Source organism: Juglans microcarpa x Juglans regia, chromosome 3S (genome assembly GCF_004785595.1).
Source record: "Juglans microcarpa x Juglans regia isolate MS1-56 chromosome 3S, Jm3101_v1.0, whole genome shotgun sequence".
Classification (NCBI taxonomy): Eukaryota; Viridiplantae; Streptophyta; class Magnoliopsida; order Fagales; family Juglandaceae; genus Juglans; species Juglans microcarpa x Juglans regia.
In genome coordinates this window covers 26270417-26297105 of record NC_054599.1, presented here as the reverse complement: position 1 = coordinate 26297105, position 26689 = coordinate 26270417, and the positions used below count along the sequence as shown (strand labels likewise).

Below are 26689 nucleotides of genomic sequence, written 5' to 3'. Positions count from 1 at the left end.
GATTAAGCATGGGTTATTAGTAGTTATTAGTATATATAATTTTAATTACATAAAATATTGTGATGAGATAAAAATTTATCACGTCTTTTTTTTTTCCCTAATAACTTATATCTATGTACGTTGAAGCCCATCACTTTACCAATTTGAAGGTATTGGTTAGGACAAATAAATACCAATTTCAATGTATTGGCTAGGTCTATAAATAAATAAAACTGCTAGAAAAATCGCTCCAGATCAGTTTGTTTTACCTCGTTTCATTTATTAAATGAGTTGTTCGTAAACATCAAACTATGAACGAGTACTAAATAATACAACTTGTTTAATATCCGGTTAGCCTTGTATAAGATTGTATAAATTCAAATATTTACGTGTTTATTATTTATTATTTTTTACTTTAAATATTTATAGAGATTTAGGCACCCCGTTTGGAATTTAGATTGATCTGAAATCAACTCAGTTCAGTCTAATTTTAAGTTGAGCCTGATATCCATTAAACACTCAACTCTCAAATCATTAAACTCATCTCAACTCAAAATCTTTTTACACGTGGGACTCATAATCTTTTTCAACTCAATACATCTTTACATGTGGGACTCACAATCTTTTTCGATTTCTCATAAATATATTTAAACTCATCTTAAGTAGATCCCATAAAACTCATTTCATTATCTCAATTCATTATTATTCATAAAGAATTTAACTCATTTCAATTCAGTTCAATATCTAAACAGAACTTTTAGAGAATTATAACCTGTGCACAACTATTGACTTTGGGCCATTGGGGATTGATGACCCAAGAAGCACATTGTACTCCTTGAAACTTTGGCTCAAAAAGAGAAATATTTTTGCTACAAAAAGATTACATAAAAATAAATTCATAAATTGGCGTGACTTGATACGATACATTAAATTATAAAATTATTTTTAAAGTAAAATAAATCTAATACATCATATAAAATTATATCAATTTATAAATTTATTTTTTATAATTTTTTTGGCTATAATATTTATCTTTCGCATAATAATTCATCGCAATATTCAACGAAGTTGGTAATTAATAAAGCCGCGACGTATCGATTACCAGTCAATCGACGTCGCTTGATCAAACAATAACGTGTCAGCTTAAAAGCCATATTTCTCTTGGAAAAGACAGGGTGCTTACTACGATCATCTACTTGAATAACACGTCATATGGGGATATAAGTCTCTTTCTCCTTTACAGGTGCGTTTTGGAACGAATAGGACTTTATGTGTATCCAAGAAGAAATTTCAGATCAAAAGATGATCTTTTTGTCAAAGTTCGACTTCAATCGAGAGAGAAATTTTGACAAAATTTTGTTAACAAAATGATAATTGACTAGCTAGCCTACATGCAATTTAATGATCATCATCAAGCTGCCTTTCTCGACCGCAACCATGTTTTTCCTTTTCCACCCAACAAAGCTCCTCCTTCCGTACTTGATGATCATAACCATTTTCATCTTCCTCTCAATCCCCTGTGCAGCTCAGTTATCATTCAACTACACCGATTTCAGTAAAACTGACAATAGATCAACTTTAAGAGTTTCAGGAAACGCTACTGTCTTAGGTTTAGTCATTCAGCTCACGCCAAATGCAGTGGATAACTGGGGTCGAGCCACGTATTCGCAACCGATGCATCTTTGGGATAAAGAGTCAGGAAAACTCGCCGACTTCAACACCAGCTTCTCCTTCATCATCTATTCGGAAGGCAGAGACATCTATTCAGATGGGATTACTTTCTTCCTCGCAAGCCCCGATCTTCCTCCACCTTCTCCAACGGATGGCCTTGGCATTGGCCTTGCGAGCCGTGACCAAGCGAGCGACCCGAATTTCTTGGCTGCATATAAATTCGTAGCAGTAGAGTTTGATACTTATCGGAATAGAAGATGGGATCCGGTTGAGCCTGTTAATGAACATGTTGGTATCAATGTCAACAATCTAACTTCTCAGAACTCTACGCCATGGTATTGTGTCATTAAAGAGAATAGAACATATAGTGCTAGTATTAGCTATCGTTCTAGAACGCAGAATTTGAGTGTCACCTTCACTGGATTCAACAATGTCAATGGCACCGTGCCAGTTCAACAGCACCTTTCTTCTATGGTTGCTTTGGAAGATCAGTTACCGGAATGGGTTGAATTTGGCTTCTCTTCCTCAACAGGATTAGCTACCGAGTTGCATGTTCTTTGCTCGTGGTCCTTCGAATCGACGCCACCTTTTTTCATTCGGGAATCTGCAGAACCTAACAAGAATGGAGACGACAGCAAGAAAAAATTGGTGGTGGGGCTGAGCGTCGGTGCATTTGTTTTAATTGGTTGTGTAGGATTGGTTTGGCTTATGAATAGGAAGAAGCGAGCTAGAGGGGGAGAAGAGGATTTAGGCGATGAGTTTTCTATGGACGATGAATTTGAACAAGGTACGGGGCCAAAGAAATTTTCCTACAAAGAACTCGTTCGTGCGACTAATGATTTTGCAGAGGAAAATAAGCTTGGAGAAGGAGGGTTCGGTGGGGTTTATAAAGGATTTTTAAGAGACTTGAATTCCTATGTTTCTGTAAAAAGGGTGTCAAGGGGATCCAAACAGGGGATAAAGGAATATGCGTCCGAGGTGAAGATCATTAGTCGACTGAGACATAGGAATTTGGTGCAACTAATTGGTTGGTGCCACGAGAAGAAGGATCTCCTACTCATTTACGAATTTATGTCAAATGGTAGCTTAGATTCGCATCTTTTCAAACGCAAGAGCTTGATAACATGGGCAACGAGGTACAACATTTCTCGAGGCTTGGCGTCCGCATTGCTGTACTTGCACGAAGAATGGGAACAATGCGTTTTGCACAGGGACATTAAGGCAAGCAACATCATGTTAGATTCAAGTTTCAATGCGAAGCTCGGAGATTTCGGCTTAGCTAGGCTGGTGGAGCATGCAAAAGGAGCACAAACCACGGCATTGGCCGGGACCAGGGGCTATATGGCACCAGAATGTTTTGTCTCGGGCAGGGCTAGCAAGGAGTCAGATATATACAGTTTTGGGATTGTGGCTCTGGAGATAGCCTGTGGACGAAAGCCAATTGAAACCAAGGCCACAGAAGAAGAAATTATGTTGGTAGAGTGGGTTTGGGAGCTTTATGGAAAGGGAAAGCTTCTTGATGCAGCCGACCCCAGATTATGTGGAGATTTTGATCGGCAGGAAATGGAACGTTTGATGATTGTTGGGCTTTGGTGTGCTCATCCAGATCACACTCTCAGACCTTCAATTAGGAAAGCCATTCATGTGCTTGATTTTGAAGCTTCACTTCCCATTCTAGCACCAAAGATGCCAGTGCCAACCTATCTTGATCCTCCATTTGGGCCTTCATCTGCATCTTCTGCTACCGCTTCTGACCAAGTCCAGCTCTCTGAGTCTACGAGCCATTGTATTTACACAGGTTCCTCACAATTCAATACATGTTCTGCAGCATCTTCTTCAGCTACCATACTTTTATACTCGCACTCTGAAAATTAACACCATGTAAAATAATGTAGGGTCGAGCACAAACACTTGATGATGTGCATGATATACTGATTGTTTTAAGTTTTTAATGTATTAGTAATTGCTGTAATTTGTTATCCTTTCAATTTAATATATAGTTTATATTTTGTCAGTTGTCATATAGACTTTCTGGTGAGTCTCTAGTTCAAACATAAACGAAAAAGCATTATCATATCCTGACAAAGTCCTCTGCCTAACTTGACAGAGACCGTGACAATCAAACTTCTTGTGTTTGTTCTGGCAAGAAACAAAAGCGAATCTTCACAAGATAAAAAAAAAATAATCATAACAGTTCTGTATTCAACACGATTAAAAGTATGGCAAAATATTTCTCCCCTGATAAATTTATTCATCCATTACTGGTTCTTCCCAAACTGGAGATTTGGTCTTACAATTGTTATCAGTACTCCACCCCGGAGAGATGTTGCCTCTTTCCATGTCATACAGCCACCAACCATCAATTGCGTTATTGATGACATGAAAATATAGACAATTGCTCTGGCATCCCACTTTGCTTGCAGAGACGGACACACAGAAATTCTCCCCCAAAAATAATGTTTGATCGCCTAGGCTCTGCATCTTAATCCATGAGAGTCTGAGAAGATTGAGCCGAAATACCTCAACATCATCTACAACCTGAACCGACTTTTTAGATATGAGAAAAATCAGTAAAATCTCCCCGTCTGACTCGAGCAAATATTCTCTAAAATGCCTCGATGAAACAGTAGGGACTGCCCTTCTTGTACCCAAAGCTGTGATTTGGAGAAGATAATCAACGACTTCTATCACTGCAAGTGTTCCCTGCAAATTCAAAGCATAGAACTTGCCTCTAAACCCAATGGCATTAGTAAATTGCATGTAATATTGCTGTTGTGATTCGTTTGAAGCTGTTTGTGGATCGATAAGGGTGCAGTCTTGTTTTATCCATTCATCCTCTACTCCTCTCATTCCTTTAGTTATGAGCCTATGGAACTCGAAAGCTGGATGACTAGTGCCCGTTAAAACCAACAGTACCATGCAATCTATGTTACAAGCTGGATCTGAAGGCGACGATGAGGTGGTTAGGGCGGCGCAACTAAATCGAATTGTTACATCCCATGGTGGGAGACAATACGTTGATATCTTAGTAGGCTTTGCTGGATCCCAGAGAAAGTAGGCTGAAGGCGTTTCTCCTTTAGCCAACATTACACCATTAGAGCACCCGAGATAGGATTCCCATTGATGCAGGGGCGATATCCTCAACCAGGAGGCAGGCTTGCCCCGACACCATTCGGGAACTGAATGGTGACGGACGTAATTATTTGGGTACTTATCCTCATGATTGCATTGTTGATCATCACTGTTTCTATCTTTAGTGTCGGAGAGTTGAAGCCATGGCAGCTTTGTATCTGGGTTGCATTTTCTAGTTGCCGCCCTCAGGGAGTTGGTCACTCTGCCAAAGTAGATGCTTTGCTCTAGAGCTGACTGCCTTGCCATCCATTCAGTGAATTGGTGTGGAAGATCAACAGTATAATACGAACGACTATCCTTGGCTTCTTTGTTAGCCGGAATTTGCTGCTGCTTCTTCTTTACAACCATTTTCTCCACCTACACACGTCCTTGTGTTTGTGTTGGACAGTTGGAGAGAGCTAGCTTCTGTTTTTGGGAATATTGGAGCTAGCTTAGAGTAATTAAAGTACTTCATAAATAAACCCCAGAAGTGAATACCGAGCGTGGTCTCCAAGTCTAAAAGCTTTGTTTATATATTAACCAAAAAAAAAATGCAGTTCATGAAATATTAGTTAAATTCATTAATCTGCATCATGCATTGACCTCATGAGATAGTTTGATTTGGCCTTGCGCGATACATCTCAGCCAGATACTTTTCTCGCACGGAAGGCATCAAGTAGTGGCTTAATTACGGCTGTAATATGGATGCATGAGCTTGCCTCTCTGCTAAGTTAGTACATATTAAACTAGCTACGTTAGTGGTTTACTTTCCCTCCGTTCGTTATTTTATTTGTAAGTCGGTATAAAGTATATTGATAAAGAAATTTAAAATTTTGTAAAACGTACTAGCAATATAAAAATAATAATTCTTCTCATCAGTTACTATTTACTACCTTATACTCTACACCCTATGAAAATCACTTCACACTATATGAAATAAAAAATAAAAAACAAAAAACTGTCAGCTGTGGGGTGTGTGTGGGGTGATGTTATGAACCCACTAGGTAAAACTCACCCTTGAAAACTGGCTTACAAGGGAATGGTGCATAGGAGCTTATAAACCACCAACCAATTTCATACTTAGTCGATGTGAGATCGTAACAACTACCACGCTCTGCAGTCAACATCCACGGCAATCCCGACGCTCACACGGGCTGGCTGTGCGTGAGGTCTTTCCTAGTCCCAGAAGAACATTGTTATACCGACATCACCCCCCGTACTGCACGATTGCAACCATCGCAACATAACCTTAAATGTGGAGTGGCTCTGATACCATTTGTTATGAACCCACTAAGTAGAACTCATCCTTGAAAACCGATTTACAAGGGAATGGTACCTATGGGCTTATAAACCACAAATCAATCTCATATTTAGTCTATGTGAGATTGTAATAGGTGAATAGTGACTGATGAATAGCAAAACCCATATAAAAATAGAGAATTAGTTTGTCTAAATTCAAAAATAATATTACATACTATGTGTCAATCAGTTTTCTTTTCTGTGAGATTTTTCAATTAACTTGTTGGACCAAGACTTATCAAATCAGAATGTAACTTATATTTTGTGAAAAGTTTGTGTAAACGTAATAGTTCTCATAAAAATATGCGTTCTCAGTACAAACTTGCAAAAAAAATAATTCATCTAACTTCTAAAATTTAGAGAATAGCCTGAGAGACCTTATCTTTTATCTGTAATAACTATGAGGAATTTTCTTTCTGATCCCAAAGGAGCAGACTATGATATTGACAGAATTTTTGGGTGCGCATTTTCTAGGTCAAAGATTAGTGTTCTCTTTGATCCATTACTCCTTGAGAAAGGCTATAGAATCAAGACGAGTGGTATTGTACAATTTGTGCCAACTGCCTCACTGCATGGTGAGAGAGATTGAAACTGGTGAGATCATTTTGTAGGCTTTATTGCATTTTGGATGAGACAATTCTCTTGAACAGTGCACATTCTCAAGAGATGTTAAAGCCTTAAAGCCAACACAATTAATCTTTTTAGCTAAACTCGAATTTGTCATTAAAAATTGATGGCAATACCACACTTTCCAACACAATGTGTTGATCCTAATTTGCCGCAACAAATGGAATTATTTTCCTCTTTGAGTGTGTAAGGCTGCGTTTAGATATTGAGTTGAGTTATTTATAAATAGTAATAAATTAAATAATAGAGGGTGTTATGTGAAGTCCATCTAAATTGAGTTTAAAATACTTTCAGATGTTAATATGAATTTAATATTTTTTATAAAAAATTGAAAAATATTATAGATTTCACGTATAAAGATGTTTTAAGTTGAATAAAGTTATGGATTTTATGTGTAAAAATGTTTTGAATTGAGATTAATTTAATAATTTAAGAGTTGAATATTTGAATGTTAGACTCATCTTAAAATTAAATTGAACTCAACTGAATTTAAAAACCAACATCTTATATTGCACTGATTTTCTATATATTTTCTATATATTGCACTGAATTTCTTACCGCCCCCGAACCACCCCCCCCCCCCCCCCCCCCCCGCCCCCCATCTTCATCGACGATCGATTCACAACTTTTGCAAACACAATTAACGGACGATCTCCTTAATTGTCACATAACATCTCCTTCCATATTTAGACTTGCACGTTATATTCTTGCATTACGTGTATAACATAGGGCTGAATCATGTGTATAACATAGGGCTGAATAAGAACCAATCAAATTGATAAAAAACGATTGGAATCGACTGAAATCAATGGAGAATCAATCGATCAGCAGATAAAAAGAATCAAATTGCAATTTTTACCACCATTGACTTTGTTATAAGGAGGAAAAAAAACTGATACCAGTATTGGCTGTGTAATAACTTGTTTGGTTTTATTAGTTATAATTGGATTGATATTAATTAGTAGTAATTGGTTCTCACTTCTCATATTACTTTTTAGTCCCTTTTTGATAAGATGAGTTGGAATAAAAGTTAAAAGTTAAATAAAATATTGTTAGAATATATTTTTTAATATTATTTTTGTTTTAAAATTTAAAAAAGTTGAATTTTTTATTTTATTTTAAATAAAAATTTGAAAAAATTGTAATTATTATATAAAATAAGATGAAAAATTTTGTAAAAATAAACCAAACCTTAAACCCGTTGAGAAAAACGGAAAAGTAAACAATTATTATTATTATTATTATTTGTCTACTCACGATCTGAATAACGTTTAACGGCTAAGATCATACCTGTGACGGCTTCTATTTAAAGCGTCCTGTAGCTTTAAATTACATTGTGGATAGGGAATTTTTCGATGCCACCGGATGAAAACTTGTCATTACCCCGTGAATCCGTGACCTTAAATACGCCAAGGGTAATGTATTATGTAACAGTAGTCACGATCCTTCACTAAATAACGAAACTGCCACTCTTGCACAAGAGCCAAGAGGAGATATTCCCGTAGCCGGCTCAACCGGTATCCGTCCGTATACAAGGGATACTATCTTCTGGGACTCTCTTTCTCCATTCTCCCTAGCCCTGCATCTCTGAGTTGTACCTTTCGGATAAATTTACCATCCTTACCACGAATGGTACAATTAAAATCTTTGAGAGATCGCGGTTCTCTTGTAAATGACGTGATTCTAAAGAGTGTATGAACATCAATGCAGAGGATCAAAACCCCAATTCTCAAGAAGTATCTGCTGCTATTAAAATTGGATCCATTCTGAATATAACCGACTCAGCATCCTGAAAATTCTTCGCATGTCTCTTCCTTTCCCAAATTAAAATTACGCCACGCTCTCCCACACTAACATAAACACCATAATCCATTCTATCGCAAGTGGTTGCTCTATCGGAATGTTTTTCTCTTTTTTGGATGAATGCCATTATAGAATGTGAGTGATACTGCGACTCTTTCGTAATCTCCTTGTTACATTCGGGAAGCAAGAAAATTATGTAGGATTCTCCCCTTTCATTTCATTTCCTGTTCAAAAATATTTCTTTTACAGAAAGTTCTCCTTTTTTTGGTTCTTGATTTCAATATTATAAGTTAGAGCCATTTAACTCTCATGCAGATTCTGGGGCGTTTTCGTTTATTAGTTGTTATTTGCGCTGTTCTTGATTTGTACGAGAGATTTTTGAAGAGCCTTCTTGGGTTTGTGGTCATGGACTGCGCTGCATGTATGAAGTTTCTGACTCAGGGTGGAAGCTTTGGATGTGGGTTTTTGGTTTTTGGGTGTTTCTCACAGGTTGTCCATTTTTTGGGGTGCTTTTTTATGTTCGGTTTGGGTTTAAAGGTTTTGCAACTTGGTTGTCATGGAAAGGGTCTGGTGCAATTTTTGTGTGAATATAGAGGTAAATCGAGTGGTCTAAGAAATGGGTTTTGTTTGAAAAATAGTGTTGCTGACGCATGTGATTCAAAGGCCATGCCTTGCGAGTGTGACTCGTTGAAATTCTTGGAGAATTCGGAGTCACTCAGTAGGGATGATTTGCTCGTAAGCAGAGAGGTATTGGATTCAGACGACGATGTTAAAGCAAAGGATGTTTTGGAAGAGGATGATGAAGAAAAAGATTCTTATGCTGAGGATGGAGAATTTGATGTAATGGCATTAAGAAAATTGGTGAAGATAGAAAGACAGCGAGCAGATGCTGCTTATGCAGAGCTTGAGAAGGAAAGAATGGCTTCTGCATCGGCAGCTGAGGAGACAATGACCATGATTTTGCGCCTTCAAAGTGAGAAGAGCTCCACAGAGATGCAAGCCAATCAATACCGCAGGTTGGCCGAGCAGAAGCAGCAATATGACCTAGAAGTAATACAATCTTTGCAATGGATTGTTATGAAACACGAGTCCTATAGGAGTCTGTTGGAAGATCAATTGAGGTTGTGCAGGCAAAAGCTGAAGCTTTATACAGAGGGAGATGAATTGGATGGACTTGATGGGATTGATCCAAGTATGAGTTTTCTGAACACCCCTGCAGAAGATGGTCTTGATGATGGGCTAATTGGCTCTCTTGACATGGATTCTCCTTGATGTTGCAAGTTACCGACTAATACATTGATGTAGCTTTGTTCCAAACTATTTTAGTTTATGAATGTACATGTAGATGTCATTGATTTTAAATTTTTGGGTTGGAGATCAGAATTTCATACTGCTGAGATCTGTTTCTCCCTTCTTTTCAGAGTAGCAAAATGAAAAATTGTCTAGCTTTATATCTGTCATGTTGGTTGTTTTGTGATGCAAGATTTATATCAAGGAGTTGGGTGAAGGTGGATTGGTATGTATGCACTTCTTCCTTCTCAGTCTTTCGTTTTCTGGGATGGATAATGGATATTCTGTAGCCATGAATGAGTCAAGCATAATAGGCGCCTAATGGTATCTTTATCTGTATTTATCATCCTTAAACACACTGACTATATCCAAAGTCCTAATTCTTTAACTGCAAATTCAGCACGCAGGATTTAAAATTTATATTACAGATATAAGTGAATAAATACCAGCATTCATGGCTATATTCAATTGGCATCACGACAGTGAATGAAAATAAATAAATAAATAAATAAGAGTAATGGATTGAATTTGTTTGAAATTTGAGCAAACTCGGCTATTTTTACCGTTAGATTTATTGGAGAATTAAAATTCTTTAAAATGTGATTATCATTATTTAATTTTTTGTTTCTTATGTTTATGAGGTTGCCTTGAGTTAAATTGTAGACAATAACGTGAAGAAACTCTCAATTTCTCATTTTTAAATCTCAAACAATTTATTGAATTAAAATTCTTTGGAGTTTTTATCGAAATTTAGTATATTAGGATTTTTAAAATTCTATTTAAAGAGTAAAATAAATAAATCATATAATATTTATTATTATTATTGTGTCGATAAATTTGTTAGATTTTAAATAAATAATACAATATTTATCGGGTTTATTTTTCTTCTATCTGGCACAATTATGCTGGAATTTGAACAAGAACGCGAATCTCTATGTCAATTTCGTTATTTAGAGCATTTACACGTCATTAGACCTGAATACGAATCTGATGGGATTTATTACGCAATTTGTTCCTTACAATAATTTACAATATGCAAACACGTCTCAACTTAGAACTGTGGAATAAAAGAAAGAAAAATTCTAGTATAGGTCTCACCACTTAAAAATATTGAAATAAAATATCAAATATGAGAGTAAAAGAATATTAAAATAAAATATTAAATATGAGAGTAAAAGAGTAAAATTATCTATTTTTAAAAGGGTGGGGCTTCTATGTATTCTCGGAATAAAATACTCAGGCGCTGAGTCACAGCTTTTTAAGTTCATCTTCAATCATCATCGTGTTCAGCGAAACCAAAAATGTTTCACCTTTCGATTCGACGAGGTTAGTTCAATTGCATCAAATCAATTTCATTACCAACTCGATTCTTTTTTTTTTTTGTTAATTTTTGTTTTTCTCGATAGAATTTGGTTTCGACTGGGTGTGTGGTTTTTCGTTGCAGTGAGGAGTTCGAACTTGAAGGCCTTGAGGTCTCAGATCTTCGCTTTGAGTAACCATCATTTCTCTACGGCCACCGAGCCCTCCGCCAAGCATTCTCAGCCTCCGGTAGTCTTTAACGCTCCATTTTATTTATTTATTTATTTTTGTTTTTTTTTTTTTGGTGTACGTGTAGCTCATACAATGTTATGTGCCAAGGATATGTAAAACAATGAACTAAAATGGATTGGAAATTGTGAATCTGAGATGTAAACTTCATTCAGATGCGCTATATGGGATGATTTTGGCGTTTTCAGGATTATACTGTTCTTTTTATTTGTCTTTGAAAAGATACGTTTATCAATTGGAAATGAAACCGAAAGGAGTTCAAATGAGATTGTATTATGTTGCGCAGGTTATTAAAGACTCAATATTGATATTTCTTTTTGCAACAATAAATTTGGAATTGTTCTATTAATGACAGTGAAGTCAGGGTATTAGAATTGTTTGCTCTATTATGTTTTAAATACTTCATGTTCCTTTCTTTGTATTATTATTTTTTATGTTTCTGTGCTACTAAACTCAGCCTGTCAGGATTGATGCTTCTGAAAGCTGACATATGTTACTTTCTTGTTTCGTTGTTTTGGTTTTTTCATCAGAGGGTTCCAAATCTTATTGGCGGTGCTTTTGTTGATTCAAAGTCACCGGCTTCCATCGATGTCATAAACCCTGTGAGCATAAGATGCATCATCTGCCTACTTTTATGTACTAATTAACTTATAACTTGTAAGGGCGATTTTTTTTATTTCATGGGCTCATCTTGGTTTATAATAAACATGGGGAATAGGCAACACAAGAAGTTGTTTCACAAGTTCCACTGACCACAAATGAAGAGTTCAAAGCTGCAGTATCTGCAGCAAAGCATGCATTTCCATCATGGCGTAACACCCCAGTCACTACCCGCCAACGTATCATGTTCAAGCTTCAAGAGCTTATTCGAAGAGACATGGTAAGTATGTTGGCACTGTTACTGCTAGAGAATATTATGCTATATTTTTTTTTTATATAAGTAAAAATATTATATATATCAAAAAGGAATAACCAAGTACACTGATGTATACAAGAAAAAACCTTGCCCATTGATCCCAATGACCCAAATTATGCTATATTGTACCCTTCTAGAAGATAGTATTGCCCCTCCTAGAAGATAGTCTTGATGAAGTTTCCCTACCAGCCGTTCCTTTCCAGAATTTTCTTCTGTTATATTGTTAATATTTCTCCCATATATATGAAAGGACAATATATGAAAAAAAAAAAAATATATATATATATATATGAAAGGACAATGCAAACTAGTGCAAATGAGTTTTCTGTTTTTCTTTTCTTTTTTTAAGTATTTTTTAAACATCCTTAATCATTAAGAAAAAATAAAATATAAATATAAATTCACTAATAGTCACTTCCTTAACCATTAAAAAAAATAAAAATATATGAGTGGGCACATTTGGTGAGCATATTTAGAAGTCATACTATCATTTTTCATATATGAAATGCGATAAGGGCTATACGGTGAAATCATCTTCTCCTTTTGTAAACTTTCTGTTTTTCCATTATGATTGCTTGTCATTACCTCAGGATAAGCTTGCATTGAACATTACAACTGAGCAAGGAAAGACATTAAAGGATGCTCATGGAGATGTGTTCCGTGGGCTAGGTTAGTGTGTTTTTCTGTTTTTTATTCTGTAAGGAGATTTTCTAGTCTTATATTGATTATGCTCTCATTTAAGGACAGTGGACTCCTTTGTTGTCTTTGTTTTCCTCTTGTAGAGGTGGTTGAACATGCTTGTGGAATGGGAACTCTGCAAATGGGGGAATATGTTTCCAATGTATCAAATGGAATTGATACTTACAGCATTAGAGAGCCGCTTGGTGTATGTGCTGGGATTTGTCCCTTCAACTTTCCAGCAATGATTCCCTTATGGGTGAGCTTGCCATATGTTTTGATCCGCATTATTTGCTTGCCAGACTGGTTCATTCCATTTTCCTCTTCAGTTACTGCTCATAAGGAGTGGGAAATTCTATTAACAGAGTTGCGGTTAAGACAGAGAAAACTGTTCTCGCTCTTTATCTCTCTCTCTCATGAATGATATTTTTTCAACCAAGGGAAAAAGATAAAGAAAATATGCACAAAGCAGAAAACAAACACATACAGCCTAGCTACAAATTGAAGCCGAAATATAGCAGAAAGAAAAGTAAACCAATAGAAAAGACTAGCTCAATTATTTTCAGAAATGGTGAAAAGGATATGCCAATCACCGCAAAGTTCATTTTTAGATGTCTTTTGATTTTTCTGCATTGACCAAGCTTGACTCTAACATCTAAAATGGAATGCAATAGAGCACCCCACTTCTTGTCTGTCAACTTACTGATTGCCAATTTTAACACATTTCCAATCTTCAATCTCTCGGTGACCCAAGCATAGTTGCAGGATTTCAACAGTCTCTTGATGAAAGCACGGTCAAAAATAGTTGCTCTACTTCTATTTAGTTTCTGCAAAAAGTAAACAATACGCCCTATGCCTTGCGATGTTATTTGTCATCAAGCATAAAATATTAGTCAATTTTTTTTTCCTTTTGAGTCTTCATAGTTTATTATGGTACTTAAATATTTGCTTTTTTCCCATTGAAGAAATAATTAAGTTTTTGTTTTATCATGATCTCGCAGATGTTCCCAGTTGCAGTTACATGTGGGAATACCTTTGTACTAAAGCCATCTGAAAAAGATCCAGGTGATTCTAATATACTCACATCAAACAAGAAAAGATCATTTTCCACAATAATGCACATTGATGACCACCAAACTGTCCTTTCCAACATCCTAGGAGACCCACCACTCCAGACTTATGACTTTATCTTCTTTAGTTGAAAAGCATCTATAATTTCTCAGGCCTTTTTTGATTAAGTGAAATCAGGTTTCCAAAATCCAGTGAATTTCCTTGCTGAATTTCTTAGAGCAAGCTAGAGTTATTTTGCCAGTGAATCTCCTCCTTATTATAGAGATGAATATGTTCAGAAGGATCAGTAAAGGGACCAGTTTTGTTGACTAATTGATCATATCCACCCTTTGTCCTTAGGTCTTTCCATAGGGTTAGTCATGACTCATTAATCTATTACTCCTATCAGCTTCCCTTTCTTTGACTTATTCATCTCATTTCTTCATTGCACATATGAGTTTATAGTTTGGTTGGGGTGATTTTTAAATGAAGTTTCCTTTCCAGATAAATAATGTTCTATTTCTTCATGTTATTATCCAAGGAAAGGCAATTGGTTCTTATGCTTCTATTTGAAAGTAATGTGTATTTTTCTTTTCCAGGGGCTTCTGTAATGCTCGCAGAGTTGGCAATGGAAGCTGGTTTGCCTAATGGTGTCTTAAATATTGTTCATGGCACCAATGTATACTCTCTCTCTCTCTTCTCGACCAATGTATGCTCTTTAGGTCAGCACTATTTTACTAGCTGTTGGGTCACTATACATGTCCCATGCCATTGCACTCAATGACTCGTGGATCTTTCATTGGTCTCTCTCTTTTAAAATGAAGATAAGATTTAGGTACCGTTTGGATAGTGAATTGAGTTGAGATGAAAGTTGAAAGTTGAATAAAATATTGTTAAAATATTATTTTTTAATATTATTATTGTTTTGGGATTTGAAGTTGAATTGTTTATTATATTATGTGTGAGAATTTGGGAAAATTGTAATGATGAGATGAGATGAAACACTTTCACTATCCAAACAGGGCCTAATGTGTTTTTAATGTATTTACTCTCTTATGGGTCTATGATAGTATCACTTGTGCTGTTTTGGTGCGTTTATGTCACTAATTTTTGTATTCCTTAAGAATCGGTTTTCTTAGTTTGCTCAAATTTTGTGGCAGGATATTGTTAATGCTATTTGTGATGATGATGACATCAGAGCTGTATCATTTGTTGGCTCTAATACTGTACGTTATCTCATAGCATTCATTTCATGAATCATCCAAGTATGTGGCATTTTCGTGCCATATTTTGCACCTTATTTCTCACATTCCATTGGAACTTAGTGACCATCTATAATGTGATTAAATGAAATGCAAATTCATTAACCATCTATAATATATGATTAGATGTTTGTTAGATCATCAGTCATATTCTTACATGATTTTTCATTTTTATATCAAAGGCTGGAATGCACATATATGCAAGAGCATCGGCTAAAGGGAAGCGTGTTCAGGTAAGTGTCACTTCTCCATTAAAAAAATATACAATTCCTTTTATGAGCAATGTGGTTCCTTTTATACCCATGCAATTGTTGAAGTTGAAATGAATCGGCCTAATCTGCAGTCTAACATGGGGGCAAAAAATCATGCAATTGTCATGCCTGATGCAAATGTGGATGCTACTTTAAATGCTATAGTTGCTGCCGGTTTTGGTGCTGCTGGCCAAAGGTGCATGGCACTCAGCACTGTTGTTTTTGTTGGAGGCTTAAAGTCATGGTAATCTACTTTGTTTCCCTGATCATGTATTTGTGCCTTTTATATTAGTCTATCTTTTATAATCCTACTTTTGGTGTTGGAGGGTCAATGTCATGTTTATTATACTGAATATAATAGTAAGTGCATGCTGTACGTACAAGTAATTGAAAATTTTCATTACTCCCACGTCCATTACTTAGTCAATGGTTCCACTTTTATCTTGAAATAATCCTTGGTCATTATGGTGATATTTTTTTTCTCATCCCTTATGCTGCCATGTTACCCATTCTAATTTTGGATTCCTTAAGTTCCTTTTTGCATTCTTCCATTTAACCCATTCCTATTCTGAGAGAAGTCTATTATCTTTGTTAAAATGCAGCTCCTTGTTTCTTTTCTCTAATCAAGTGAAGATTTCTTCTTTTCTAGAATGTTCCAAACATTCCTTGACACAACATTTCCTTGTCTTGAAGTAAATTAAGTCTAATAAAGGAGTCCTAACCATTATAAACTTTTCCTGGAATCATCTGCCATGAAGAACACGGAAAATGATAGACATACAACACTTTTTACAACCTTTTTTACAACTATGTTTTAAATGAGGGGCATTTTTGTAAAGTAACTTATAAAAATAACATCATTTTACATAAATACCCTCATTTTAAAACATGGTTGTATAAAAGGTTGTAAAAAGGATTGTACATGTATCATTACTCATTTTCTGATGCATGTGACATCGATGTTCTCTATTCAAGATTGAATATATATTAGATTTTGATATATGTATAGCTTTCACAAACATCTGAATCCAAAAGGAGATAAGGAGTGAGTTGTCTTGTTACTTTCCCCATCTTTTTCTATAGTTGAGGATAATTGGATTCACTAGTATGTTTGGCAAGTAGAGGAAGAATGAAAAATTAACCAGAGGAACTCTCAAATGAACTTTAATGGCATATCACTAATTCTTGAACTTGTCTATCAATATGTGACATATTTTGCCCTTTCCAGGTAAAGCAGGTGGTTTTAGGACTCTGGTATATTTACTTGAGATTTTTTTTTTTATTGATTCACCTGAGAGTTTTTTATAGTTAACCAGGAAAAAATTATCTGTTTTAACCTTTTTTCAGGGAGAATAAACTAATGGAATGTGCCAAAGCTCTCAAAGTAAATGCTGGAACAGAGCCTGAAGTAGATCTTGGTCCTGTAATTAGCAAACAGGTTAGGACTATTTCCAAAGTTTTTCCCACCACAGACAAACAATCTTTGCAACATGTGAAGTTTTTAACTGTTCTTATTTTCCATGATTTTTCTTTTTTTTTTTTTTTTTTTTTTTTTTTTTTTTTTTTTTTTTTTTGGCGTCTTAGCTGTATGAGTAGATACTTATTGGCACTTTTCATTCATAATTGAATTCAGTTCTCTGTAGTTTTTTTACTCTATTACCTTAAATTTTACAATTTACAGGCGAAGGAACGAATACACAGATTAATTCAAAGTGGTGTTGAAAATGGTGCCAGGCTGCTCCTTGATGGGAGAAATATAGTGGTACTTTTTTCTTTAACATTCCACTGTCTGTAACTAGTATTGGACCTTTCATAGTATACTATTAATTGCTTATGTTGTGTCTTGAATGGTTGATGATGTGATGTCTTATGCAAGAAGCATACCATATGTACTTTGCAACATTGCAACATTGCAGAAAATTGTAAGAAGAATGACTGGCATTGAGTGAATGAGAGAAGTAGTTTGATACATTAATTATGATTTGGTAGAGATTGAAGGCAGTGTTATGCATAGGAATCACTTCATTACTGTAAAAATTGTTGGTAGGCACACAAGCTGAACATCTTAAGTACGACTTTTGTTGAAGCCCATATTAATGTCATGTACAGTTCTGGCTGCTTTGAAAGTCGTAGCCCCCATTAATGCTTTGCACAGTTTTTACTGGTTTACATCTATATTCAAATGAACTAAACCTCTGAGCATCCATGAACTTCGTTTGGCCTGGATGGAAGTTTAAGGGACTTACGTAGGCATGGATTTTATCGCCCATACATTCGAGGAAGTTTAAGCATTAGAGTTGTGCGGATAATATATTACATATTGCACTCTCTTAAACTAATTCCTCCTATAAGCTTACAAGGTTCGATGATTTTTCATTTGAATTAAAAAAAAAATTATGCATTTCTTCTCAAGAGTGATTAACTGGTGCGTAATGGGGTTGAAGTCTCCCCATTTTTTTAATTTCATTTGTTCATAGACTGGTCTACTAATCAATATATTTATGATTGGCAATAGGTTCCCGGATATGAACATGGGAATTTTATTGGTCCCACCATCTTAACAGATGTCACAGCCAACATGGAGTGCTACAATGTATCTTTTCTTTTTCCTTTCTTTTTCCCTGTCCCCTTTCATTTTCTACAATTATTCCTATATGTTGTCATAAAGAACCATGTCCAACGGACAAAAAGAGTTGAACCTCTGACTTCAGAATAAAAAAGATGATTATCCTTTATCTTTGCATTGCAGGAGGAAATTTTTGGCCCAGTTCTTCTTTGCATGGAGGTGTGTTCACTAATCCCTTGTTCTTAGACGATCAGTTATTCCATAATAAATTGCTTAATATGGAGATACGTTAATATACTTTTCTTTCGTGTCACTCACAATATCAGGCTGACAGCTTTGAAGAGGCCATAAAGATTGTTAATAGAAACAAGTACTTTCTTGAATCTGCTTCTTTTGTTGTGTAGATTACGTTACTCCCTCTCTTTCTCACTTAATACTTTGGAACAGATATGGTAACGGGGCTTCCATATTCACTACATCTGGTGTAGCTGCAAGGAAATTTCAGACTGAAATTGAAGCTGGCCAAGTAAGACTTGTTTTCTGAATGTCCTGGAGTTTATTTTGCAAGGCAGGGTAATAGGACTGGTAAAGGTCCAATTTAAAACACCAACTGAATGGTTATTTTTAACGAGCGGTGCTACTCTGCCACCTTCAGGTGCCCGCTCATTGTGCCGCCTAGTGCAAATTGCACTTTTTTTTTTTTAAAAAATTTCAAACATTTTTTAAACATATTTAAATTTTTTTAAAAATAATAGAAAAAATACAAATATACTAATAGTCACTTCCTTAATCTTTAAGAAAAAAAAATTAAATGCATGAGTGGTAAAAATGAGGGGACAAATTGAGGAGGCATAGTAGCATTATTCATTTTTAACTGCATGGACAACTTATCCTGCTCTACCCTTTTCACCAAATTATTGTTAAATACGATGGCCTGAGTAACTAGAGCAACTTGGCAATTTGCTAACATATAAAATTGCATGGTTTGAAGGAAATACCGGGTCACGGTTTTCCAATTCTCAAACTACAGTCTTGCCCTCTACGAGCTCAATGTTCTCTCTGCGTTGGGTGAATAGGTAGGTCAACAATCAACTGTAACTTCTTTTTTTCCCTGATTTTACTCAGGTTGGCATCAATGTTCCTATCCCAGTTCCTTTGCCCTTCTTCTCATTTACCGGCTCCAAGGCATCTTTTGCAGGCGATCTCAACTTCTATGGTAAATTATATTCCTCCTCTCCATATTTTACCAGGCTTTATTCTTTTTTTTTCCCCTTTCACTGTAGTTGCTACTTGAATTTGGTTAATTGAAGATTCTACTTCGACTCTTACAGGCAAGGCTGGAGTTAATTTCTACACCCAGATCAAAACAGTCACTCAGCAATGGAAGGATTTACCAGGTGGCAGTGGAGTGAACCTGGCAATGCCGACTTCTCAGAAGTCATAGTGGGCAAAAGATGTGTAGTAATATATGTTAATAGTTATTCTACTTTCGGAACATTTATGAACCCTCCAATAAATCAGTATCTGAGTTCCTCTTCTCTGCTTGGGGTTTCCTTTGTACATTTTCTCTTGGTTCTGTCATTGAATAAAATAACAGTGATAAACAGTAATTCTGGTTTGGGAAATTGTGGAGTGAAGGATGCACAATTTAGGTGAGACTTTGATGTGGGAGTACGCTGTATGAGTGCTTGAGAGCATTGGCAATGGCAATGGCATTGCCAAGTCCAAAATTTGGCTAGAATTTCAAATTTTGGCTATAGAATTAAATTTTGACTAGATGAATCCACATTGGACTAACTATCTTAAAGTTATAATAATAATATAATATTATATATTTTAATAATATTTTTCAATTTTTATTTTTATTTTATAAATACATTTCATATATTAATTAATAATTCAATTTTTACTTAAGATGGTGCTGCCTGGCTATGTTGAATTTATTAAAAAAATTTAAAATATCATTAAAAAATACTTCCTTAATCACTAAATATTTTTTAAGAATTTTTTTTTACTTTATGATTAAAGAAGTGTTTTTTAATAATATTTTAAATTTATTTTATTTTTTTAAAATATTTAAAAGTATTAAAAAAATTTCTATACAAAATAACTAAAAAAAAAAAAAACACATAAAAAAATACATGCTAGAGCCACCAGCGGTGGCTCTAGTAGTACTCAATAATATTTGGCATGTGAACAGTGACTCGCCAATGTTGGCTAGTCTTCTATTTTTACTGTAGCTCAAGTCTTGAGCTTTGGAGCATTGGCTAGTCCAATGTGAAGGTTTTTTTTTCACATATAGCTAAAATTTATACTTGCATTGGCATCTGGCTAATCTAATGCCAATGCTCTAATAACAGTAGATTTGGGGACGAGAGTGTACATTGCATTGTAAGCTCATGTTAGAACTTAGATAGAACGGTTTTGTATTTGAATAAGTCTAAAGTCAGGCTTGATTGGGGCAGGCCCCATGCACGACGTCCAACATGGCTATATGAAACGGCAGTATTGCGTCTTGTTGAAAACGGTGCGTTCAAGAAAATTTTCTTAGCCCCTTCATACTGCCCCTTCTCCATTTCTGAGGAATCCCCTTCTTTTTCAAACTCTGCCTCATTGCCTTCGACACAATCTAATCCAACCTAACCGATTTCTTTACGAAAATGTACGACAGTGATTGCAGGATTGCCTTGTATGCACCCGTTGATCGAGCTATCTCAAACTCCGATCGGAAATCGATATCGATCAACAATCTCTCCCCCTCCACTATTACATCTATGTAGTTGTATTCCCCTAGACCAAAACCATAGATTTTTTTTTTTTTCCATTTTCCTTCATGATTAAAATGAATTAAGGTAATACTATTTAGAGAGAGATAGTGAGTATCGGCTGGGTAAGAGGACGATTTGTCCCATTTGGATTTGCAAATTGAGGAGTCGTAGCAGAGAGATGAGAGATAGTTAGTGATGATGATTTTGAAATCGTCTTTTCATTTGTGAATTTTGTTGTTCTTCTCAATGATCTTCGACGTGTCTGCTAAGAGGTTTCTCTCCACATTACTAGAGCAAGGAATTAGAGTTTGTTGCAACAAAACATGATTAAATTGATCGTTTAGGAGTTTTTTTAATAATTCTTTAACCAAAACTATGCTTATGCTCTGTTTGGTTGCTAAGAAATTAGATGAAGTTGAGAAACTATGCTTATGCCCTGTTCGAATGAAGCTCAAATGAACGATGGTGTCTTTTTGCTGTTGCATTTTCTTCTTCTTTGAAATTTGAAGCCTTGAATGAATGGAACGATGAAAAAGTCTATTTGCAGACATGGATTACTCTTCTTCCCGCTGTTTTTATTTTTTTAAAATATAATTATGGATGCCACATCAGTGGTGTTCGCATATAGGCACAGGTCTGTGCTTGTATGTAGAATATTGTTTGTATTTTTAACGAAAAAAAGAAGTTTGTGGCTTCTTTACTGAGAAATACTTGACTTTCACATAAATCTTGCATATAAAAAGTGTATAAATTGATGTGATTTATGTAATACGTTAGATACTATTTGGATAGTGAGTTGAGATGAGATGAGTTGAAATGAAAGTTAAAAATTGAATAAAATATTATTAGAATATTATTTATTATTATTATTATTATTTTAGAATTTGAAAAAGTTAAATTATTTATTATATTTTGTGTGAAAATTTAGAAAAATTGTAATGATGAGATGAGTTGTAATGATTTGTTTGAAAATAGAGATGATTTCATCTTATCTTATCTCTCAATTTTTTTATAATTTTCTTTCTAAACAATATTCAAATATAGATATTTTTTAATTTTAAATATTCAACTTGTTCATTTAATTATTAATTAATCATCACAACTTTCTCAAACTTTCAATAAAATATAAAAAATAATTCAAATTTTTCAAATTTTAAAACAAAAACCATATTAAAAAATTATATTAAAATAATATATTAATTTTATATAATTTTTATTTAACTTTTTAAAAATCTAATAAAATATTTTAACTCAAATTATTTTACTACTATTCAAAAACTATTTCATTATTATCCACAGAATTCTCACATCACCTCGTTCCCCAAACATTCATTTATTTTATAAATATAAAAAAATTGTACAATCTCACATTAAAAAATTCATTATTGCCTACCAAACTATCATTTTGAAATTACAACCAAAATATTAACAATACTAATGTAAATATTAACATCATTATTATTTTGAGGAGTTCGATGAGATAAAAAAAGATATCGAAGTGGATAAGAACAAGTGAACAACGGAAAAAACACGGTGAGTTGTTATTATTTTTATTATTATTTAAAAATAATAATTCGGAGCCGAGAAATGATAGTTTAATTCGTTTGGACTTCTTTCTGGTAGGTTCGAGTGACACGCGACACAAGAGAAGACTCCGCTAGAACGCGCCACGTCATAAATATCCCCAGAAAGATCTGCTTGAGAAGGAGAAGGCTATAAATATCCCTTGTAGTCCCAACCGAATGCCGGATTAACGATTTCTTCCTAAGCTCGGTCTCTCTGGATACTTTCAGAAACCACACACCAGCGGAAGAAAAACGAAAAGATCTAGCTTCTTCTGAAACCCAGCTTTTTCAACGTTTCACTGGAGGAACGATAGACTACGATCACCATCTTCGATGGGCATGTCTTCGGAGGCTACTATTACGAGGTTGGTCCATTTTAACATTTCCTTTTCGTCTCTTTTGGTTTCTCTTCTTATTCTTTTCCCTTGATTGGGGATTCTTCATTTTTGTTTCTTGGTTTTTTTGGGGGGAATGTTGGGTGAAAGGTTTTTCGATTATGTGAGGTTGTTTGGTTTCTGGGATACTTACTTTCACTACTTGATTATTCTGGCCACCGCCCTTGGGAGGGGGGGAGGTTTAGGGTTTTCCTTTGATTTGGGGAATGTCTTCATCTTCTATCTGGTAGGTTACTACAGCGTTGCATTAAAATCGTAGAAGTACAGAGTTTATGAAAATGTTTCTGCCTCTCCAAAATCGTGGTCGAGGCTGTTGATCAACATCAATTGATGAGTAGAAACGAATAGTTACACTAGCCATTGAATCCTTATCCTCAAGATTGATTCAGTGGTTTGATGAGAGAGTATCTCTTACCGAAAAAAAAAAGTCAAAAACTTGGAGCCAAAGGAGAATCTCGATTTCATGTAAATTGGCCTACTGTTTGTTGGGAGTGAGAGCTGTTTGTCCGGATATTATCTAATGCGGATTTTTAGCAATCTTTTAAGTAATTGCATTTTCCTTGTTGACTTTCCGGGTTTTTCTTTGCATTGGAGTTTTGCTTTCAATGTTAGTGCAGATTCCTAAAATCTCAAATGCAGAATAATATCTTTGTTGCTTGATTGTTGCTTTGTGCTGTGACATACCATTGCGTAGATTCTGTGAATTGAAATTTTCAAATATAAGGTGCTGATATGACTTATTTCTCGTTGAATTCTTCCAGGAAGAGGAAGACGCGGAGTGGACAAGGAGGTTTGTCCGTGGCTGAGACTCTTGCCAAGTGGAAAGAGAAGAATGCCCAGCTTGACTCCCGCAATGATAAATCCATTCGTAAGGGTCCGGCCATTGGGTCAAAGAAGGGATGCATGAAAGGAAAGGGAGGGCCAGAGAACTCAATATGTAATTACAGAGGTGTTAGGCAGAGGACATGGGGTAAGTGGGTTGCAGAAATTCGGCAGCCAAACAAGGGACAAAGGCTTTGGCTTGGTACTTTTTCAAATGCAGTTGAAGCTGCATGCGCTTATGATGAAGCTGCAAGGACAATGTATGGTTCTTGTGCCCGCCTCAATTTTCCTGATTTTTCTTCAGCCACCACTTCATCTGGCGTTTGTTCGGTAGCAACTCAGTCAGGACTTGATTCTACAATTACAGTAAATTCTGAGGTCCCTGTAGTCGAGGATATAGATGTGAAGCCTGTTTCCTCCAATTTGCATGGGGAAGTTGAATCGGGAATTTCAACTCGGCATGCTGCAGTAACTGAAGCTTCCATTCCAAATAGAACTACACTGACGAAAGCAAATGATGAGCCCTGTGACACCCAAAAGGAATCTACTGGCATTACGAGCTGTTATGGGGATGATGGACAGAATTATTCTATGAAACCAGAAGCAAAGGACGAGCACCGTGGCACCAAACAGGAAGCTACTGGTGTTAGCAACTGTTATGGGGATCCTGAACAGGATTATTCTATGGATGAGTTGTGTGATTTGGATGAACTTTTGGGGCTCTTAGACAATAGTCCTTCCATCAACATTGAAGCAATACTGGGTTTGGGTTGTGATGCTGGCCAACTTGGGTTCCCAACAGCAACCTGCGAAAGCAGTCAAAGTGCGAAGCCGGCTGATCTGCCATACTGGTTGTAGAATTTAAATTTTAGATGCCAAGTTGCTAGGGAGTCTGTATTATGAGTAGAAAACTCCCAAAAGTTGTATGACTACTTGAAATCAGATAGGCAGGGTCGTCGGGTTTTCAGATTTTGAAGGAGATAAAGCCTGTTTGATATGGAAGACTTGTATTCTTTAATATTGCTAACTATGCTGATTCTCTATGGGTTTTAGATTGGGGAATTTAGCCTTTTCTTTTAACAGTTGTAACCTCTTTCACTTGTGACAACACATAATCAAATAGAACGACGAAGTTTTGGTTGTATGTTTGTTTTGCTTACTGATCTGACTAGTGATCTACAATATTTTCGGTGATGTTTATCTGTCTTCTACACAGAACTTGAGACCTTCCATTTATATATTTTTTGTGTGAGAATCACGATTCAAATGATGATGGCATATAGTGTAGTACAACATGATACTGCATCTATAGGACATAGCAAAGGGTGAAACCATACCCATTACTTTGGGAATCAATGCTTTTCCATACATGATATATAGATGCATCGATAGATGAAATCTTGTTTTCAGCTACTGGGGCTGGCCAGCAGTGCAAGCAATGAATGCCATTAAAATATTATGAAATCTCTATATAGATATGTCTTTTATATGTGTGTGGGAAGGTAATAGCTATATACGCACTGTCCTCAGCCCTCAAATTCTGACCTTCCTTTATTTTTTTCGCGAGATTTGTGGGATTGAAAGAATTAGGCAGGAGGCTTTCTTTGTGTTTGTTCTCCGACATCTCACTTTGTTTTTTGTACCACATGACAAGCACCTTTCTTCTTCTTCTTTTTATGCAGTTTTCATGCTCACAACTTCATGCACTGCTTAAGCTTCCCGGAGTCGAAATTAAGCAATATATATTTAACCTTTTTATTTATTTATTTATTTTTGAGCTTACAGAAGTCATTGGAATACTAATGAAATAAAATAAGAATGTATATATAATATGTCTTGCCTATTTTATATAAAAGTAATGATATATACAATTATGGAGTGTGTAAGCGCCGTGTAATTATTTTGAGAAAGAGTGGGTCCAATATTAAAAAATTAATTTTTTTTATGTGGATATCGTATTTATTTATTTTTTTCAAAGTGATTACATAGTGTTTGTACACTTATAATTGTAACTATCATTTCTCTTTATATAATTAGGATAGAAATAAAAATAATACGGTATTTAATGTTATTTATAGATAAGTGTGATTTCTACCATAATTAAAAATAATTTTTTTCGAGAAAAAAAAAATAAAAATCATATACCTTTTAAAATAATACTCACATCAAAAAGAAAAAAAAAAAAATCTGATGTTGGCTTCAGAACAAAGTAAAGGATTACAATAAAGAGGATATGGTGGCTGTATACGTGTATGGAATCCATTTGCTAAGGTGTACACGTGACTGTAACCAGGTGATAGAAAATCACGTGAAAACTTGGAAGTGCCTCGTGCCCCCGACACACCCCTTTCAACTATAGATTAAGGATATGTGTGACATTATAATATTGGGTGCAATCTTTTATCTTGCATGCATCTTCCCCGCCAGCCACCATCCCATTTTTGCCTATTCACAATTGCTAAAGTGCCCCCAATACTATAATATCACCGTGCCTCAATTACCATTTTGCCCACCTTCGTTCATCTTTCTTTTCTTCCTTTTAATTCTCTCACTTTTTGGAAAGACCAACATATTTATCTATAAAAGAAAAAATGTTAAGTTTAAAAACATATTATGAAAATATAAAATTCATATATTGACATGGTTTTATATGATAAAAGAAGTGCTGTATATAAAAAGAAATTACACAAAAATAAATTTACGAAATAATGTGGCTTCATGTGATCCATTAAAACTATTTTATAATAAAATTAATTTTACAAGAGAAAATCTATTTTGCCTCTCCAAGTGTACCACTCAAATGTACCGCTTGATAATTTTTTTTTAACTGATTTTAAGTGTGTTGATATATATTTTTTATTTTTTAAAAATATGTAAATATATTAAAAAATGTGAATAGAAAAATAAAAAAAAAGTTGCAAAAGTAACTAGCGGTAAGTCTGAACGGTGCTACTCACGCGGCAGTGTAGCACTGCTCAATTTTACAATCTAACGTACCGCATCAAGTTATATCAATTTATCAAGTTATATCAATTTATGAGTTTATTTTTATGTAATTATTTTATGACTAAAATATTTTTCACATGAT

The 26689-nt window shown here is 35.1% G+C and overlaps 4 protein-coding genes across 6 annotated transcripts; all 4 read left to right on the top strand.

Annotated features, from left to right (window-relative positions):
* The first annotated feature begins 1236 nt into the window (after window positions 1-1236).
* On the top strand, window positions 1237-3664 carry LOC121257583 (L-type lectin-domain containing receptor kinase IX.1-like). The gene has a single exon (XM_041158646.1). It carries the CDS (start codon window positions 1381-1383, stop codon window positions 3523-3525), a length of 2145 nt encoding a protein of 714 aa, XP_041014580.1. The 5' UTR covers window positions 1237-1380; the 3' UTR covers window positions 3526-3664.
* Window positions 3665-8445: 4781 nt separating this feature from the next.
* LOC121257585 (protein FLOURY 1-like) lies at window positions 8446-10119 on the top strand. Of its 3 annotated transcripts, none has more exons than XM_041158650.1 (2): window positions 8447-8625; window positions 8806-10119. In XM_041158650.1, the coding sequence occupies exon 2, from the start codon at window positions 8896-8898 to the stop codon at window positions 9760-9762; it is 867 nt and encodes a 288-aa protein (XP_041014584.1). In that variant the 5' UTR covers window positions 8447-8625; window positions 8806-8895; the 3' UTR covers window positions 9763-10119. The 3 variants fall into 3 exon arrangements, with proteins under 3 accessions (XP_041014582.1, XP_041014584.1, XP_041014583.1); XM_041158649.1 differs by having other exon boundaries at window positions 8447-8686; XM_041158648.1 differs by having other exon boundaries at window positions 8446-10119.
* An 816-nt stretch (window positions 10120-10935) lies between these two features.
* Window positions 10936-19676, top strand: LOC121257584 (methylmalonate-semialdehyde dehydrogenase [acylating], mitochondrial). Its single transcript, XM_041158647.1, has 19 exons — window positions 10936-11106; window positions 11225-11328; window positions 11859-11930; window positions 12047-12208; window positions 12835-12913; window positions 13027-13181; window positions 13924-13987; window positions 14572-14651; window positions 15133-15198; window positions 15417-15467; window positions 15578-15729; window positions 16833-16923; window positions 17167-17247; window positions 18001-18078; window positions 18235-18270; window positions 18378-18421; window positions 18499-18577; window positions 19177-19267; window positions 19383-19676. Exons 1-19 carry the CDS (start codon window positions 11082-11084, stop codon window positions 19493-19495), a joined length of 1623 nt encoding a protein of 540 aa, XP_041014581.1. The 5' UTR covers window positions 10936-11081; the 3' UTR covers window positions 19496-19676.
* A 2873-nt stretch (window positions 19677-22549) lies between these two features.
* Window positions 22550-24745, top strand: LOC121257582 (dehydration-responsive element-binding protein 2C-like). The gene is made up of 2 exons (XM_041158645.1): window positions 22550-22749; window positions 23541-24745. Exons 1-2 carry the CDS (start codon window positions 22718-22720, stop codon window positions 24457-24459), a joined length of 951 nt encoding a protein of 316 aa, XP_041014579.1. The 5' UTR covers window positions 22550-22717; the 3' UTR covers window positions 24460-24745.
* Window positions 24746-26689: the final 1944 nt, after the last annotated feature.

Coding starts and splice junctions, on each gene's coding strand:
- LOC121257583 (XM_041158646.1), top strand. CDS start 1,381: ATGATCATCATCAAGCTGCCTTTCTCGACCGCAACCATGTTTTTCCTT.
- LOC121257585 (XM_041158648.1), top strand. CDS start 8,800: ATGCAGATTCTGGGGCGTTTTCGTTTATTAGTTGTTATTTGCGCTGTT.
- LOC121257584 (XM_041158647.1), top strand. CDS start 11,082: ATGTTTCACCTTTCGATTCGACGAG. Junction 15,199..15,416: donor CATTTGTTGGCTCTAATACT/GTACGTTATCTC, acceptor TTTATATCAAAG/GCTGGAATGCACATATATGC. Junction 17,248..18,000: donor TTGATGGGAGAAATATAGTG/GTACTTTTTTCT, acceptor GATTGGCAATAG/GTTCCCGGATATGAACATGG.
- LOC121257582 (XM_041158645.1), top strand. CDS start 22,718: ATGGGCATGTCTTCGGAGGCTACTATTACGAG. Junction 22,750..23,540: donor TCGGAGGCTACTATTACGAG/GTTGGTCCATTT, acceptor GAATTCTTCCAG/GAAGAGGAAGACGCGGAGTG.